The sequence below is a fragment of the Cucurbita maxima genome, unplaced genomic scaffold (genome assembly GCF_002738345.1).
Source record: "Cucurbita maxima cultivar Rimu unplaced genomic scaffold, Cmax_1.0 Cma_Scf00001, whole genome shotgun sequence".
Classification (NCBI taxonomy): Eukaryota; Viridiplantae; Streptophyta; class Magnoliopsida; order Cucurbitales; family Cucurbitaceae; genus Cucurbita; species Cucurbita maxima.
Genome location: NW_019272017.1, coordinates 2,727,155 through 2,745,770, shown reverse-complemented (window position 1 = coordinate 2,745,770; position 18,616 = coordinate 2,727,155). Strand labels below are relative to the sequence as shown.

Below are 18,616 nucleotides of genomic sequence, written 5' to 3'. Positions count from 1 at the left end.
CCGTGCTTATGCGCATGTCTCGACTACCAATCATCTTATAACAGCTCAAATCCACTGTCAGCAGATGTTTTTTTGCTTCGGCTCGTTACGTATTGTCGTCAGCCGCACGGTTTTAAAACGTGTCTATTAAGGAAAAGTTTCCACACGTTTATAAACAATGTTTCGTTTCTCTCTCTATCCGACGTAGAATCCCACACATCTCATTCTTGTGTCGTTCTAGGTTTGATACATTTGATGTCGTTGTTGCTATCAATCTAATCCTCAACTACCATTGGAGCTCGTGATCGCTTCATCACATTCATTTACAATTTTATATAATTTTTAAAAAAATTACATAGTTTTTAATGCAATTGTTTAAAGCCGTTTTAGACATATATATTTTTTATATGGTTTTAATGAAACTCTAATTTTTAAAATTATAATTTAAACTATTTTTTAAAAGGCATTTATAATAATTAAGTATTTTCGAATATGGACAAAATTTAAAAAAACATAATTCCAAACAAAATCAAATTAAGGTATAATAATAAAACAAGATGAAGAGGAAATAATGATTGTATATATGGAAATAATGATTACATATTAAACAATATCTAAAAACTTATAGATTTTTTCCATTTTATGATATAATAATAAACTTTGATTATTTTAATTAAAAATCAACTAACTATTTTAAATAATAATTTTTCATTTTACATTTAATCACGTGGCTAAAATAAAAAAAATCTAATAAATATATTTATTATTAATTTTGGACCAAGATTGTTAATACTTGTTTTGTTTTAAAAATATGCTTAAAAATGTTAAAATATTTAAAAAATACACTCTAACTTTTAAGTTTAAAAATATTGTTGACCGTAAAAAAAAATTAATTTTTTTATATTTATAAAATGTATTAATACTATTTTTTAAAATATAATACTAATTGTAGGTATTTTAAAAATTTTAAGTTTAAGGTATTAATTAAATATTTAAAAAATTAAGGGTTTTTTTTTAATTTATTAAAAGTTTATAGTTCATGAATATTTATATTAATTTAGTCGGGTTACGTAGAATTGTTTATTTTTTTAATTAAAAGAATTTAATTTAGTTGACACTAATCAGAAATTAATAGCTATTTCGGTTTCATCAATAATTCAACTACTGCTTATATATATATATATATATATATATATTTATTTATTTATTTATATATTTTGAAAAAAACAATAGAAAGAAAGAAAATAAAAAATATATATTCTTCTTTTGACAGAAAAAAAAAAATCCTTATAAAGAGGCGATATTTTAGGGAAAAAATAAGGCTAATTTTCTAAATATAATTCATGAGAGTTATTTATTCAAAATTAAAACGGGGAGAAACTTGAGGTAGACTGCAAGATTTAGCCCTATAAATACCTGACAACCTGAGGGCTGCAGTTTTAGGCCGAAGAGATTAGCGAACGAAAGGAGGGTTACCGGAAATCTATTTCTGCCGACGGATCGAGCTCGGCGAGCTCTTCATCAGCTTTCATCATCCGGTGAATCTTTATTAATTTCTTTCTGTCTCCGTAAGTTTAGGTCCGTCTAAATTTCTCTTTTTTTCGTGTTTTCATCTTTTTGTTTGTTTGTTTGTTTGTTTGGTATGATGATTCGTCTTCTTTCGAATTCGGTCTTGTAGTTCTGTTTGATTTGGTTTTCGTATCTTTTTAAATGTACCGAACGAAGCGATTTTTAGTCTATCGATTCTGACTGTTGTCATTGTTGCACGTTACGAGAGGATGGCGAGGAGGTTAGGGTTTTCAATGATTCTTGATGTAGTAGCGAATATGTGGATTGAACTTTGAAGACGTTGAGTGGTTTTGTTTGGAACGGTGTTGGTCTGCATCCTGCTGATATCTTAAAACTGCATTCTTCTTGAGTTTCTTGCTTCCCTGAATCCAACCCTAGCACTGTTTAGGCTAAGTTACTCGTGAATGTGGCTATGGCATGCTAGAATCTTCACCATCTTGTGGGCTATCTTGCGGGGTGTCTGGCTCAAGGAAAACAATAGGATTTAAAGATAGGAAGCGTTCTTTGTGAGGAGGTGGTGAGGTCTAATGTCTCCTTGTGAGGATCGTCTTTAGGCCTTTGAGTAATTATGATCTTGGTTTAATTCAATTGGATTGGAGTCCCTTCTTGGAGTTCCTTGCGATTGTTTGTTTGTATTTTTTTTTTTGTACTTTCTTTTTTTTTCATATTTTTCAATGAATGTTTGGTTTCCTACCATAGAACCTTAGCACTGTTTGTGCATTTTGTATGCCTTCTGTTTGGTTTTTTATTTTTGTTAGAATTTATTTTTGATGTTTTTTGCTTGTGCAGTTTGGAGGTACAAAGTTCCGACAAATTGAGGAAATTTTTCACAGAATATCATCTTGGTCCAGTGGATTCTTTTGATGCCATGACTGTCCTTGCCAATTTGCGTCTTCTAACCTATTCAGACGAGATTGTAGATGGACAGCCGATTTATGTTTCCTCAAATTGTCTTCCAATTAAGGCTTTTAAGTACGAACCTGCTGGCCATGCCTTCCATAATGCTGCCCTCAAACTCCTTGGTTGTGAGGATGAGGAAGTGAGTGATGACAATGAGCAGACGTCTGATGATGCAGAACAGAAATATGCTCCATCATTTGATTCATATAGTAGCAAAGGTAAAAAGAAATCTGGTGGATCCACCCAACAAGATCATTATGCATTGTTGGGTTTGAGCAATTTGAGATATCTAGCCACAGAGGAACAGATAAGAAAAAGTTATCGTGAAACTGCTTTGAAGTATCATCCTGACAAACAAGCTGCACTTCTTCTTGCCGAGGAAACTGAAGCTGCAAAACAAGCAAAGAAGGATGAAATAGAAACTCATTTTAAATTGATTCAAGAAGCGTATGAAGTCTTAATTGATCCTGTCAAAAGAAGAATTTATGACTCAACAGACGAGTTTGATGATGAGGTTCCAACTGATTGTGCTCCGCAAGATTTCTTTAAGGTGTTTGGTCCAGCTTTTATGAGGAATGGGCGTTGGTCTGTAAACCAATCTATTCCATCATTGGGTGATGATAAAACACCATTGAAAGAAGTTGATGATTTCTATAACTTTTGGTATAGCTTTAAAAGTTGGAGGGAGTTCCCACACACTGATGAATTTGATCTTGAGCAAGCAGAGTCTCGGGACCACAAGAGGTGGATGGAGAGGCAGAATGCTAAACTTTCAGAAAAGGCTAGAAAGGAAGAATATGCTAGGATTCGTACTCTAGTAGATAATGCTTACAAAAGAGACCCTAGAATACAAAGAAGGAAGGAGGAAGAGAAAGCTCAAAAGCAGAGGAAGAAGGAAGCAAAATTTTTGGCAAAGAAGTTACAGGAAGAGGAAGCTATTAGGCTTGCTGAAGATCAGAAACGAAGGAAGGAGGAGGAGGATAGACGAGCAGCAGAAGTGGCTCAACAACAGAAAAAGGTGAAAGAGAGAGAGAAGAAACTCCTGCGCAAAGAACGGACTCGTCTTAGAACGCTTTCTGGGCCTATTGTATCTCAGTCTTTGCTTGATCTTTCTGAGGAAGATGTAGAAAATCTCTGTTCATCTCTTGACATTGAGCAGCTGAGAAGTATTTGTGATAAAATGGAAGGAAAAACAGGAATGGAGCTTGCCAAAGTTCTCAAAGACGCACAGGAATGCAGTTATTCGGAGAGAAAGCAACCAGAAGGCAAGAAAACAGGACACCAGAATGGTTTTACATCTGCTAATGCTGGGGCCCCATTAAGCAGCAGCCTTCCGAAGAAGGAGAGGCCTTGGAGTAAAGATGAAATCGAGCTCTTAAGGAAAGGAATGCAGAAATATCCTAAAGGAACTTCTCGTAGATGGGAGGTTATCTCAGAGTACATTGGCACAAAAAGATCTGTGGAAGAAATTTTGAAGGCAACCAAAACGATCCTCTTACAGAAGCCCGACTCTTCGAAAGCTTTTGACTCATTTCTTGAGAAAAGGAAACCAGCGCAGTCCATTGCATCTCCACTTTCAACTAGAGAAGAATTAGTAGGTTCGTCCTCTCAAAAACCTGAAGACAATCCAGCAACTAACGGTAATCTTGACACGTCTTCAAGCCAAAATGTAAACAACCAAACTCCTAACGATTCATCTGCAAATGGAGTATCCTCTAGTTCAGATCAAGATGATTGGTCAGCTGTACAAGAAAGAGCACTAGTCCAAGCTCTGAAAACATTCCCAAAGGAGACCAGCCAGCGATGGGAGAGGGTTGCAGCCGCCGTTCCTGGGAAGACAGTGAACCAATGCAAGAAAAAAATCACATCAATGAAGGAGAGCTTCAGAAACAAAAAGAATGCTGCTGCTTAGTTACTGAGGTTTCTTTCTTATGGTGGCAAAAGTGGTCTTTTAAGGAGAAATTGTTTTCAGATTTATTTATATCGAAAAGGGTTCATCTGGATATCCAACCGATTGATTCTTCACGAGGTCAGCTTATTATTTTAACTTTTACATAGGGGTTTCTATTTTTATGAAATTTTATCATAGTCTAATGCCTTCTAGTTAGTAACTTGGAATTCCCTGAAGAGATAGAGTATCGCGTATGCGGAAGAGTTTTGTATTTCTTTTTCTTATGTTGTCTGAAACGATTCATGTAGAGTCATTGTGAGCTAGCCCATCTAGCTAGCGTTTTTCATTGTGTTGTGTTATGCACTAAAATTTAATTTAACAATTGCCAATGGAATACTAAAAATAAATAAACTTTAGATTTGAGTGTTAATCTTGATGCAATGAAAAATGAAAAATAAACCTAGGGATGAATTTATTTTTCATTCCTACAATTTGATATCAAACTAGTTGGATTTTGAACGAATTCAATTTCTTTCAGCTTGAAATTCATCAATTTTACGTCTATCCCAATAACAATTTGACACTGACCTAAGGAAGAAGAATGAACACTTTCTTTTTAATTTTTTTGAAATGTCGAAACTAAATTTGAACAGCATCGTAAAAAATGTTTTTTAGAAGTCCTAGAACTTTTAAAAACTTGGCACGTAGCGTTATACGTATTATTGAAACAATGCAAACTGTGGGTGCTCTATATCAAAAAGGTCAAAGAAAGGGATACAAAACTCCTTCCGATATCTCAGTTCAAAAATAGCCTAAAGCGAAATTGGTGAAGTTCTCCAAGGAAGTGTCCCCACGTACAGCGGTAGTTTTTCTTTAAGCAATAACCCCTTTGTTGAGACTGACCATGCGAGCTGAAGCACCCATCTGGGATCCTCGGACAGAACCAGACTGATAAGCACTCCTCCCCAATCTATATGCAGCGTCTTGATAACGGGTGCTTTGATATCCTCCTGCATTGCCTCCTCGTGACTGACCCGTCCGGTCTCTACCATATCCGCCACCCCCACCTTCGCCACGCCCTCCATTGCTATACCCTGCACGCGAACTACCGCCACCTTGCCTTCCTTGATTGTCTGGCCACCTGCTACCACCACCTACAGCTCCGGCAGCATACTCTTGGTTGTCTCTTCGCCTCATCGGTAAATCTACTCCTCCTATTCTTGCCTCCACTGCCCTCTCATTAGTTTCAGCAAGGATAGACAGCTTATTTGCCAACTGGAACGCCAAGCCCTGTAACCGGGTGAGCGCAACATCATGAAAGATGACACATCCACTTGGCTGGTCCCAACTTGCATGGAGCTCCTCATTTATCATCATCTTGCTAACAATACTGTGTGTTTGACCCTCTGCGATGTCGAACATTCGAGTCAGCTGGTCCAAACTCAGAGAATCATATGAGGAAGAGTACGTTTGAAGGTACGTCCTCAGAGCTTCCACCTTGATCTTTACTTTAACCATTTCCAGCACATCATCACAATTTCTAAGTAGCTTCCATACAGCTAAAGATGCAATGACATCAAAAGCTTTCTGGAAATCGCCCTTGCGAAGTGCTCTGGTAGCAGCCATTACATGATCTCTGACATTCTCGGGAGGACCAGTGAACGTTTGTCTCTCACTCACCTCCAGTAACCTTCTAAAGTTCTTGCTAATAACCTTGCGCTTTGCATCATGAACACTGCCTGCCAGGTTGGGAACTTCCAGCAGCATAGCACATATTAAATGCACAGCCTCCAGGAGCTCAAGATTTATGTGCATGTGGTATGGCATCTGCCTCCTCCTTTCAAGCCTTTCCTGAAATTGATTATGGAAAACAAACAAATAAACAATTTTGTAAAATACAAGCGCTGAAGTATAATATTAGTGGAGCATAAAGCTACTTTTAATTTCATTTAATAATAGATCGATCGCTAATCTGGCTAGACTAATTCAATAAACAATGGAAACAGGCATCAGCAGATCAATGCTGTAACTAAAAGCTCAATTGAAGTTTGTTGCCAAACAATTATTTTACATAAAAATACCAGAATAAACAAGGAGACGAGTCAAATTTGTGAAGTTATTCTACAAAAAAGGAGGAACACGATGAAATTAGAGGCTAAATCTTAAGATAAAAGCACATTATGTTAGACACCTAACAGGGTATGACTAAAGCTCTCAACTACTAGGAACAAACTACGCACGCTTAACCTTGACCAAAAAATGAGCCTGTAGATTATAAACTATTGAACTCTCCTTTCATTTTCATCACTAACAAGAACACATCTTATCCAGCCACATGAACATCTGCTCGCTTTTTTTTTTAAGGGAAAAAAAAAGGAAAAAAGGAAAAGGAAGACAGCCTAGGAGCAGGAAAATAGAGATCCCTCCAAAAAACTAAAGGAGCTTTTCAAGACAAATCTCGTGTATAGAAGGCATCTAGTCCAATACTAAAACTATGAAGTACCTAGTGAAGGGAAAATTATACTTTACCAAGCCGCAAACTATTGCACATTTAATCTAAAACAAATGTAGCAGAAAGGCCACAACTAATCCATAAGCCATTTTGGTGTCAGATTTTTATCCCACAAAACAAATCAAATTGGTTGCACAAATAAATGAGATCCATAAATCCCACGTTTGTACTGCAGGGTAAAAGAATCATACAAGCACCTACCAAGTGTTATATATTAGTAGATACTATCTTTCTAATAAACTTTATTTTCTTTTAAAGAAAACACACATGCTACTTGAAGCACAGGCATCTGGACAGCATATACACTATACATGCATCAATACATTAGTCTAAGATGGAATCAAGGAACAATACCTGCTCTGGAGTCTTTTCATAATATCGGCTTTGTGAGACACCTTGTGCAAGCAATTCCCTCACCCTCCCACCAGAATATAATTCTGAAAGGCAGGCATGTGCTTCACTAATCAGGCCAACCCGAAATCCACATAGACCAAGTTGAGCCATTGCCCTATTGAAAAGGATCTGTGTTGAAATGTCCAAGTGTTGAATACTATCCTGTAAGTGACTCATCAGTAACAAGTCACTAGAAATATAAAATTCATCAAAGAGCGCATGGTGGTAAATATCACAGAGCATAGCTCGTGCTTTAGTGCGCTCGTCTCCATATTGGTATATAAGGGTCACCAGAATGTCCATAAAAGATCTACTACTCTCTGGAAAGGTGGGTACACGAGGTACAACCTCCGGCGTGACAATAAATGCAGCAGGGCCCCTAATCTCTTCTGCAACTTTAGCCTCCTCACTAGCATCTCCACTAGCTCCATCTTCGGACAGCTCTGCGAGCTTTCTCATGGCATCATAAACCTCTTGTGGTTTGTAATAGATCAGTTCGACACGTCTCAAGGCAACTTTTGAAGCTGCTTTGTAATCCCCAGTTCGTTCCAAATATTCTTGGACATTCTGAGCAAGAACCATAAACATTGGCTCATCTCTGAGTCTTTCAACATACTCACGTGTATGTGGATCAATACACTGCAAGCTCTTAAAAAACTCAGTGTCAATCCTCTCAACAAAAGCAACCAAGTTTCCCCAAACACGAATTGTGCCCTCATAGTCTGCTGGCTTCTGGCTCTCGTTCTCATCAGGTTCAACCATATCATCCACCACAATGTTAGAATTCTGCATAAGAATGTCAATAATAGAAAGCATATTTTGCACACACTTCTTCCACACATTGATAGGCATGTGCCCACTGAGACCTGGATTAACATCAAATTGAGCAGATATAACACTGAACAAAATCTCAAGCTTCTGTGCAGGGGTCTTGGCAACTCTTGTTAAGAACGTAAGCTGCTCAACCTGCTCAAATCTTCCAGTTCCCTTCCTACCCCGGGCAGCCACAACCTCCTTAAATTTCTTGTTCACAGTGTCCCATGTGATCTCTCTCGGATCCTTCATAAACTGCTTATCAATGAGCTTATCCCGTTTGCTCAACTGTTTCACCCAAGGGCCATCGGGCTCCTCTTGGTCTTCTTCGTCGTCCTCTTCATCTTCTGATCCTGACAAAATTTTAGTAGGGTCCCCCTCAATTACAGAATCATCATCATCATCATCATCATCCTCCGTTTCCATCTCATCATCCTTTTCTTCCTCAACCTCAGGATTCTCCCTACACTTAGTAATTAACTCTTCATATTGCTTATTGTTCTTCTTTAGCTTCTGTTTCATTGAATTCAAGGCCTTAGCATTGCTAGTGCTCATTTTCTTCTTAGCTTCCTTATTAGCCATGGCTTGATTTAGGAAGTCCTCCAACATCACAAGTGCTTTAATATAAAGAGTTGGGACCTTCTCGGACTCCATAACACGCATGACCTTCTCAAGCTGCTTATTTATTTTATCAAAACTCTCCTGCAAGCTTACCCAGTCATTGATCTTCATTGCATTTTTCATCTGATCCACAGTAGCAGACATCTCCTCAAAACGCTTATCTTTAGCCGACCTGACAGTACGTCTATCTTTATCAGAATCGTCACTGTCACTGGCATTCCCTTGCAGATATCTGCTTCTATTCGCTTGGGAGCTAGGATCAGCTTGTAGGTCGTCAATCTCTTCATCATAGTCACTCTTCTCCGCTTCAGAATCACTACCACTACCACCACCCTGTTTAAAAAAATCATAAACAAAGAAAAATAATGAATTACAAATCCACATTACGTCAGTGGACTTAGACGATAAAATGGCCTCACTAGTTCCACTCAAATCAGAACCCATATATTAATGACATGAAAGTTTAGACCGAACGCAATACCTGGGACCAGAAACGAGAAGCCATTCTCTCTCGCAAATTCAATTACAGAGCACGAATCTACAAAAACTGAATCGTAAAACAGAGAAAAAAAAAAAAACCAACAGAGTAAAATCGTATGGATTGGAAAACTGCAGAAGAAACGAAGAAGAATCCCAGAAAAAGACGAACATACCTCTGAAAATCCTTTGCGAATTTTGAATTAGAGAAGATAACCAGTGGCTGTAGAGACGAGCGCCGGCAAGAGAAAGGAAATGTCAGGTGGGGATGGGTCCTGTAAACTCACAGAGGGAGAATGGGAGAAACGCCAATTAGGGTTTTTTTTTTTTATTTTATTTTATTTTATTTTATTTTATTTTATTCGTATTTATCGTTATTTGAATTACAATTTTAATTAAATTATGGTGATTTGATGTAATTAACTAAATTTTAATGTAATATTTTGGTCTAAAAAATATTTTTTTTTTGGAAATTCTAGAATTATAGAATAAATTAAAAAATGTTAATAAATAAGAGACTAATAAATAGAAATTATAAATATTAAACAATAATTAGTATATTTTTATATAAAAATAATAATTATCAGTTTATTATCTAAACTTTAAAAAACTTGTAATAAATTCATAAATTTTTATGACACGAGCCCGTTTGAGCTCAAATTAATTTAAATCAAGGCCAACAACTCGATATATCCCTCGTCTTTGTCCAAGATTGTCAATCGAAGTGATCCAAACTCTATCGGAACATGTCTCAAACATGCACGTCGCTTAGGAAAACTTTATAAGCTTAGTTTCGGTCTCACCCAAGCTAAGCACAGTGTCAAAGTCCATAATCATGACTCGGGCCTAAGAAGCTCGGAGCGACAAATTAGAATATAAAAGTAATTGTTAAGACTTAAGGTTTTACTAAAATAATAATGTCGAGTCGAGGTGCATTGTTGCAGCTAGCGAAGGTTCCCTTCAGGTCGACCTTAGTAAAAAAAAAAGAATGATTTTTTTTCTAATTATTTTAAAATGAATTCATTTTTTTTTAAATTTATTTGTTGATCAAATTGAAATGGTGAATTAATTTCAAAACAAAACTAAATTTTAGAATCCTACTATGGGTATGACAAATTACATCGTGCATATAGCACAAAGCTACACATCTTAGTTTGGGCGTGTGAAATTACTGTGTATGAGTAAACTGGGATAATTAGACTTACCCAAAGATCAAACGGGGATTATACATGACCTCGAGCAAGATTAGCCCAAATTAAAAAAGTTGTCAAGCCAAAAGACTCGAAAGCCCATCTCAAGTCGAGCATATGTGGGTGTGTAAAGGTACACACCTATAACCTAATAAAGTCTCGACTGTGCCCGATTTAACATTTTCTTATATTAATTATTTATTTAAATTATTGATTTTCTAAATAAATTGAGAAATTTATGTTTTTAGAAAATATTATTATATGTAATGATTCAAAACATGTTTTTTTTTAATTAAAAAAATATAATAAAAAATAGAAACGTGAAAAAGTGTATTTTAAGGTAGATTTTAAAATATATTGAATATTTCTGGCCGTCCGATGGCATATTAATTAGACAATTTAAGATAAATGGGTGATTAATAATTAATTACAAATGGATTTGTTTTAATAATGTAAATTTCAAGCATTAAATTAGGGTCAACTCCGGAAAACTCGTTTATTAAAAATTAATTAATTAATTAAAAAATTTCTGAAAAACTTGTAATTTAATTAAGGAGAAAATTTATTATTTATAAAAAAAAATTAAAATTTACTCTATGATTTTTAAAATTATAATTTAATAAAACTCTCGTAAATAATTTTTATAGAACAATTATTAATGAAAATTAATTAAAGAACGAGTATTATTATATTTAATATTTTAAAATTCTCTCTTTTATCCTTATTGTATAAAAAAATCATTTAAAGATTATTTCTTATAAAATAAGTTAAAACGTAATTAAATAAAAATGAGGTGTCATTGAAATCTTAATAACATTAGACACAAGACGTTCGGAGTAATCCAAGAATATATTTTCTCGAATAAATATATATTTTGGTCCCTAATGTTTGAGTATTTTTTTTAGTTAGGTCACTAAATTTAAATTTCTTATATTTTAAAATTTTAATTTTAAAAAAAAACATTATAATATATCTCGTTTCTAATTCAACCTCTAGATTTTAAAGATTTTGATAAAAATAATAATAATAATAATTAATTTCACCCCCGAAAATTTCTAAAATTTTAAGGTATAGCATATGTTATAAAAAAACGTGAAGCGTAAAGGACTATCTTGAAACTTTTTAAACTCGAGGGACTAAAGTGAAAAAAAAAACCAAGACTATAACTCATATTAAAGTGTTATTTTAAATGGGTTGGATTTTGGTTGATTGATGAGCTGAATTTTACTCGTAAACGGTATTCGGATCGATCGAACGAACGAACGAAGGCGTTTAGGGTTTAGTTTATATTTAAAATAGTCAAACGGAATAAAGTATTATTGTAATGTGAAAGGAATTGTTAAACTCTCCCTATGACTTTTGGTAGCTATTGGGTTAAGTCAAGCTGAGAAAGAGAAGGAGAGGGAATGGTAAGATGATATCAACGCGGAAACCAGGCTGCTAAGTTGATATCCACATGCCAATATTATTATTAAACTTTGATGCATATTTCCACCAATTCAAACCCCAAATCTTAAAAAAAAAACCAAACTTCTATAACGTGCACCTTCGTGCTTCTTGTTATTTCATGTGTTTTTATTTTATTTTATTGATATTGTTCGGAGTTTGAACGATTCGTAAGAACAATTTAGAAGTAGAAATGTTTATTTAACTCGTTGAGACCCACTTCAAATGAGTGTAGATGTGAGATTCCCATGTTGGTTGGAGAGAAGAACAAAACATTCATTTTAAGGGTGTGGAAACCTCTCTCTAGTTGATGCGTTTTGAAATCGTGAGACTGAGAACGATATGTAACGTGCGGATAATATCTACTAGAGGTAGACTTGAGCTATTATAAATTGTATTAGAGCCCGTCACTAGACTGTGTGTCAACAAGGACGTTGGGTCTCCAAGGGATGGATTGTGAGATCCCACATTAGTTGGAGAGAAGAACAAAACATTTCTTATAAGGGTATGGAAACCCCTCCTTAACTGACACATTGTAAAACCGTGAGATTGATAACGATATGTAACAGACAGATAATATCTGCTAGCTATAAACTTGAGCTATTATAAATTGTATTAGAGCCAGCCACTGAGCGGTGTGCTAACGAGGACGTTGGATCTCCAACGGGGTGGATTGTGAGATCCCATATTGGTTGAAGACGAGAACGAAATATTCCTATAAGAGTGTGAAAACTTCTCTACGTGTTTTTAAACTGCGAGGCTGACGTGAATACCTATCAGGCAAAACTGGACAATATCTACCCGCAGTGGGCTCAAGGTCAGAATTTGAACTTAGATCCATTACTCGGAAGGAGAGTGATCGAGAGAAGAATTGGAAAGAAATTTCACTCCATTGACTAAATGGGATCGAACCCATATTCAATCCCGACTCCATCTTATGTATATTTAAGTCGTAATATTAAAATTCTTTTTTCTCACGAACTTATCCTTACAAATTCTTCCTAGAAATTCCACTCCGACTCCCACAAAAATAAATGAAAATTTTTGAAAGGATTAAAACCGAAGCGGGCGACCCGGAGTCAAGCTGCCAATTGTTTTGTTTAATCATCAAGATTAAATCATTTTAATAACAAACAAAGACTTTTAGAACATGACTCCCAGGATGTTCAATGGCTAAGGATACGACTTTTTCTCGTATAAAAAGGCCATAATTCCTCTTCATGTTCTTGAACAACAAGCATCATGTCTTCCTCTCTGATCTTCAAGCTGGTTATCTTCATCAGCTTCTCGGGTAGCCTGCTCGCTTCTAGCCTTGATTCTTCCGACAACGATGGCCGAAAGGTATAAACGACCGACCTTCATTTCCCGATCGATCGGATTCAACGTTCCAGATTTTAAAGCGTTTGTTCTCTTTAATTTGCAGGTTTATATTGTGTACTTGGGGAACAAGCCTGAGGATTCAGCTTCCACTCCTTCACATCATATGAGAATGTTGGAGGAAGTGGTTGGCAGGTTCATAATCTTTCATTGATTTTTATCACAATTTCTATGAAAACATGCACTCATTTTTGTAAATTTGTTTGTTCTTAGCACATTCGCTCCCGACGCGCTACTCCATAGCTATAAGAGAAGTTTCAATGGATTCGTCGTTAAGCTCACTGAAGAAGAAGCTCAAAAGATTTCGGGTACGTATGATTATTCAAACCCCATTAAATTTGTAGCTTAAGACTGTTCGTCGATTGAATTGAGATATTTTTTAACTAAATCTAATGGTTCAAGTTAAATTTTTTCAACCCGAGTTAAATAATGAACCCAATTATAAAAATTTTGAATTTTGTTGGTTCGGGTTATTTAAATAATTTATTCAAATTTAATATAAGTTCGTAAAACATCTATTTATTTATTTTTAAATATTTAATTAAGATTTGGGTTAATATCCGTATATATTTTTAAAAAATAACCTTCTAAATAATTAAAAATTATTTTTGAGAGTGGTCTAATTAATTAATAAATAAATAAATATAATTGTAGGGTAAGAAAAATGTATTTTTTAAATTAATAATAAATTTCTATCCATTAATTCAATCTAATCAGTTTCAGTATAATTTAAATAAAACGGTACATTTTAGGTTAAGTTGATCAAATTTTTCGAGTGATCGAACTCTTATAGTTTAGCTCATCCATTTAGCATTTTAAGGTCATGTTCCAAACTGAGTGCATAATTTGGAATGTTTCAGCTAAGGAGGGTGTTGTCTCGGTGTTTCCAAATGGAAAGAAACATCTTCACACGACAAGATCATGGGATTTCATGGGTTTTACTAAAAGTGTTCGTCGCGTAAAACAAGTCGAAAGCAACATAGTCGTCGGAGTTTTGGACAGTGGAATCTGGCCAGAGTCTCCTAGCTTCAGCGACGTTGGTTATGGCCCTCCACCAGCCAAATGGAAGGGCGCTTGCCAAACCTCCGCCAACTTTCGCTGCAACAGGTAACATTAAAAAAAGTTATTATCGTCAGTATATGAATAAAAACCGTCTATTTCTATAAAGTAATAACATTCAAATGGTTTGAACTAACTATCAGAAAAATCATTGGAGCTCGAGCATACCGTAGTGACAACTTGTTTCCTCCCGAAGACATCAAAAGTCCAAGAGATTCAGACGGTCATGGGACACACACTGCATCGACCGTGGCAGGTGGTCTCGTGAACCAAGCAAGTTTATATGGTCTTGCGCTTGGCACAGCTAGAGGAGGGGTCCCGTCTGCGCGCATTGCTGTGTATAAGATATGTTGGTCCGATGGGTGCTACGATGCCGATATTCTTGCAGCGTTCGACGACGCAATCGCGGACGGTGTCGATATCATATCGCTATCGGTTGGGGGGAACAAGCCCAAGTATTACTTCAATGATTCAATTGCCATTGGAGCTTTCCACTCCATGAAGCATGGGATATTGACATCCAACTCCGCCGGGAACGACGGCCCTGACTACTTCACCATCAGGAATTTCTCTCCATGGTCTCTTTCTGTGGCTGCAAGCTCCATTGATAGAAAGTTGGTATCAAAAGTGCAGCTTGGCAACAAAAATGTCTATCAGGTGATACTTTTTTCCGTCGTACGAGTATCGATCTTTCGAACATTAATTTGAAATGATATCTCACGAACATACTCAAATTTTGGACGCAGGGATATACAATTAACACGTTTGATCTTAAAGGAAAACAATATCCGCTAATTTATGCTGGAAATGCACCCAATGTTTCTGGTGGCTTCACTGGCTCGAGCTCCAGGTAATTAACCATATGGGACCAAAGATGTCCATGGGGTGGAGCGGGGATAGGATCCCCGTCTCTGCCTCCTATTTCAATCCTTGTTCATGTGAAATTTCTTATTTATTTTTATGGAGATTTCCTATAGAGAATTCGTGGGGATCGGATTCCCCATATGAAGTGTTCGGGGTGGGTTGGGCAGGGACAAAAACAATGAATATAATCCCGTCCTCAGCCCCATTTAGCTTATGGGAAAAAATCTCACTCCCGCTCTCTCCCCCATTTCTGGTTTAAACAGAAATTTCTCATTCAGTTTGGGACAGATCACACCTTTTTGCATAGACGTCTCTAATTTTAGGGTTTATTTTACTAACATTTTTCTTACATTATTCGAACAGATTTTGTTCGAGAAACTCAGTAGATCGCAATTTGGTGAGGGGAAAAATCCTTCTTTGTGATTCCATATTGTCCCCTTCAACATTTGCTTCCTTCAATGGCGCGGTTGGCGTCGTTATGAATGATGCTGGCGTGAAAGACAATTCAAGATCATATCCCTTACCTTCTTCCTACCTCGGCCCGGTGGCTGGTAACAACATCAAAACCTACATGGGTTCAAACAAGTACGTTTCGACATGTTCATAAATTTAAGATCTCGATATCCTTTGTTTAAATATTAACTCCGCTTGATTTGTGAATCGATAGATTTCCAACAGCAACCATTTTCAAGAGTAACGCAGTGAACGATACATCTGCTCCTTTAATAGTTTCCTTTTCCTCCCGAGGACCCAATCCCGAAACCTACGACATTCTCAAGGTTAAACCTTTTTAGTGTAGTTTCAGATTTGAATGTATATATGGTTTTGTTAAGATGCTTAGTTTTAGTGAATTTGTATGCATGCAGCCGGATTTGACTGCCCCAGGAGTCGAAATTCTCGCAGCATGGTCACCCATTGCGTCGGTCTCTAGCGGAGTTAGCGATTCGAGGACGACGCTCTACAATATAATTTCAGGGACGTCGATGTCTTGCCCACATGCTACTGCAGCTGCTGTGTATGTCAAAACATTCCACCCTTCATGGTCTCCTGCTGCCATCAAATCAGCTCTCATGACAACAGGTAATGACAACAAAGTCATATGTTTTTTTTACATAAAACTTTCAAATGTTTTAATAAGGCTTTTAAAATTTTTAAAAAGTTTCAAAAATACTGATTTTTTAAAATTACATTAATACCCTTTAACTTATTATTAAAAAAAATAAAAAAGTTATTACTATTACACAATCATCTCTTCAAGATAAACTTATAGAATTTTTTAATTTTTTTAAAAAAATTAGATATTTTTGAAGTTTGGTATTAATAAAATTAATTGCTTCTTTGGAGTATTTTTTAAATACTCTTAAAAATTCAAATAAAATTTTGATTTTTTTTAAAATTGGTATAAAATATGAATTAAAGGTATCATTTAAAAATTAAAAATTTAAAGATATTTTTAAATTAATTTTTTTTTTTTAACTCGGGTGGATTTACTTTCTACAGCTATTCCGTTGAACCCGAAGCTGAACCCGCAAGCCGAGTTCGCGTACGGCGCAGGCCACATCAACCCAGTGAAAGCAGTAAACCCAGGGTTGGTGTACGACGCACAGGAAAGCGACTACGTTAGGTTCTTGTGTGGTCAAGGCTACACCACTGCCATGGTCCGCCGTCTCTCCGGCGACCATAGCGTCTGCACTCGCGCCAACTCCGGCCGAGTTTGGGACCTCAACTACCCTTCCTTCGCACTTTCTTCCACCCCATCAGAATCCATCAACCAATTCTTCAGAAGAACCGTCACAAACGTTGGGTCAAAGGTAGCCACATACAGAGCCAAGGTCCTTGGCGCCCCGCGTGGCCTGACCATCTCAGTCAACCCTCCTGCTCTTTCCTTCAATGCCATTGGTCAGAAGAAGTCCTTCACGGTGACGGTTCGTGGCGGTGTCAACCAACCCATTGTCTCTGCTGCTCTGTTGTGGACCGATGGGCATCACCATGTGAGAAGCCCCATCACCGTATATGTTGTGGATAAAGCTTAAATTATTATAATTATATTGTTTTTATGTGTTTGTTATGTTATTTATTTACAATTGGTTTAAAAAACTCTGTTATTTAAAAAATTGTAATATTATTGTGATCAACAATTCTCTTATTTCAAAAATTGTAATATTATCATATTAAACGCAACTCTTTCTGGAATTTTGTTATTCTCAATAATAATCCTCCGTAACAAATCACTCCTTTTAAATTACGCTTTGTTCATTTCTGATTCGATCCACCTCTCGTAGGCCTCCCAAAAGGTAACAGAAACATGCAAAAGTTTCCTCACTCTTTATTAAAATCAGTCGATGAAAGATTAAAAGACACTCTAAAAACTATTGCTATTATTGCTGTGTTCGGTAGGGATGAGAACGTAGGTAGGGTGGAAGATATTTATAGTAGATATTAGACAATTTATTCCTAAAATATCTAAATCATTTTTGTTAAATGTATAATTATTGAGTTTGACTTTATTGGCTAGTGATGATATTTTAACAAACCGTTCATCTTTCGTAAATGGTTCAAAATTATCCTTATAATACAAAAATCGTTAGCAAGGCTTTAAGAAATGAGATTGTAAATGAGGACAAACTATGTTAAAATGATATGTGTTAGTTTGTGGGAATAGTCTTGACACGTAAGTAACCTGACCATGTCGGGACCATCAAGTGATGAACACAGTAGAATTAACATGACCATGTTGCAAAGAACACAAGAAAACAGGCCGAGGCCCTACCAATTAATAATACAGAGATGAGGAGGACGAGGAGGATCTCCCAGAAGGCAGGAGGTTCATAAAGGATATACACTTAGTTGTGGGTTCACCATCGGACATCTCACCTTCGCCTATAGGCTGGCCATGCATGCAGTACCAACAGTAGCCAACCACAGTTTGGCGCATGAGGTGCTGGCAAGGGCGGACCCAGGTACTAATGTTTAGGGCCCAAAGTTGGGTATTCAACTTTTTAAGTTCGTGTCGGTTAGATTTTTAAATTTTAGAAAATATCTCGATTTTTAGATTTTAGTCGTGTATCTAATAAAATTTTAAACGTAACATAAAAATGTTTTATTATGTACTACATAGATTTCTTGTTTGTTCGAGAAATTTTGAAATTTTAGTAAATTAATAAATTAAATAGTGTCTAATAAGATCTTATTATTTTTTTTTTATCTATTAAATTAATGACACAAAATAAAATTTTTGAGAATCTTAATAAATATAAAAATTAAATGTAATTAGAAAAATACTTTATTGACGTATTCTTATATTTCTAAGGGCGAACATCGAAGCTATCCATTCGAATATGGTTCACAATGTTATCGGTTGAGTTGGGTTAGGTTGTCGATTTGTTTTTTAATTATTTAAAAAAAAGTACTTTTATACCATTAATAACTAAAAATTCATAAAACTAAAATAACACATATTTACAACTTACCACACATCCCTTAAAGGCTGAATTATAACTTTATTTTTTTATTTTTTTTTTATGG

General features: G+C 35.8%; 3 protein-coding genes across 10 annotated transcripts; 2 read left to right on the top strand and 1 right to left on the bottom strand.

Moving 5' to 3' along the window:
- The first annotated feature begins 1,406 nt into the window (after positions 1–1,406).
- Positions 1,407–4,728, top strand: LOC111479149 (dnaJ homolog subfamily C member 2-like). Of its 7 annotated transcripts, none has more exons than XM_023123695.1 (2): positions 1,407–1,547; positions 2,353–4,728. In XM_023123695.1, the coding sequence occupies exon 2, from the start codon at positions 2,417–2,419 to the stop codon at positions 4,358–4,360; it is 1,944 nt and encodes a 647-aa protein (XP_022979463.1). In that variant the 5' UTR covers positions 1,407–1,547; positions 2,353–2,416; the 3' UTR covers positions 4,361–4,728. The 7 variants fall into 7 exon arrangements, with proteins under 7 accessions (XP_022979463.1, XP_022979445.1, XP_022979455.1 ...); XM_023123677.1 differs by having other exon boundaries at positions 2,338–4,728; XM_023123687.1 differs by having other exon boundaries at positions 1,407–1,557.
- A 316-nt stretch (positions 4,729–5,044) lies between these two features.
- On the bottom strand, positions 5,045–9,478 carry LOC111478760 (eukaryotic translation initiation factor 3 subunit C-like). Of its 2 annotated transcripts, none has more exons than XM_023123205.1 (4): positions 9,332–9,478; positions 9,160–9,225; positions 7,206–9,011; positions 5,045–6,190 (listed from the first exon to the last, which is right to left on the bottom strand). In XM_023123205.1, the coding sequence occupies exons 2-4, from the start codon at positions 9,181–9,183 to the stop codon at positions 5,213–5,215; spliced, it is 2,808 nt and encodes a 935-aa protein (XP_022978973.1). In that variant the 5' UTR covers positions 9,184–9,225; positions 9,332–9,478; the 3' UTR covers positions 5,045–5,212. The 2 variants fall into 2 exon arrangements, with proteins under 2 accessions (XP_022978973.1, XP_022978981.1); XM_023123213.1 differs by having other exon boundaries at positions 9,160–9,216; positions 9,332–9,476.
- A 3,552-nt stretch (positions 9,479–13,030) lies between these two features.
- LOC111478984 (cucumisin-like) lies at positions 13,031–17,268 on the top strand. Its single transcript, XM_023123418.1, has 10 exons — positions 13,031–13,132; positions 13,215–13,303; positions 13,382–13,476; positions 14,029–14,275; positions 14,371–14,884; positions 14,974–15,077; positions 15,455–15,676; positions 15,759–15,870; positions 15,958–16,171; positions 16,592–17,268. Exons 1-10 carry the CDS (start codon positions 13,034–13,036, stop codon positions 17,122–17,124), a joined length of 2,229 nt encoding a protein of 742 aa, XP_022979186.1. The 5' UTR covers positions 13,031–13,033; the 3' UTR covers positions 17,125–17,268.
- Positions 17,269–18,616: the final 1,348 nt, after the last annotated feature.

Bases quoted from the DNA above. Each gene is read 5' to 3' on its own strand.
- LOC111478760 (XM_023123205.1), bottom strand. From the start codon at position 9,183: ATGGCTTCTCGTTTCTGGTCCCAG. The intron at 9,012-9,159 runs GTATTGCGTTCG...TTTTTTAAACAG, and splicing joins CTTCTCGTTTCTGGTCCCAG to GGTGGTGGTAGTGGTAGTGA. The intron at 6,191-7,205 runs GTATTGTTCCTT...AATCAATTTCAG, and splicing joins ATGAAAAGACTCCAGAGCAG to GAAAGGCTTGAAAGGAGGAG.
- LOC111478984 (XM_023123418.1), top strand. From the start codon at position 13,034: ATGTCTTCCTCTCTGATCTTCAAGCTGGTTATCTTCATCAGCTTCTCG. The intron at 15,078-15,454 runs GTAATTAACCAT...TTATTCGAACAG, and splicing joins TTCACTGGCTCGAGCTCCAG to ATTTTGTTCGAGAAACTCAG. The intron at 16,172-16,591 runs GTAATGACAACA...TACTTTCTACAG, and splicing joins ATCAGCTCTCATGACAACAG to CTATTCCGTTGAACCCGAAG.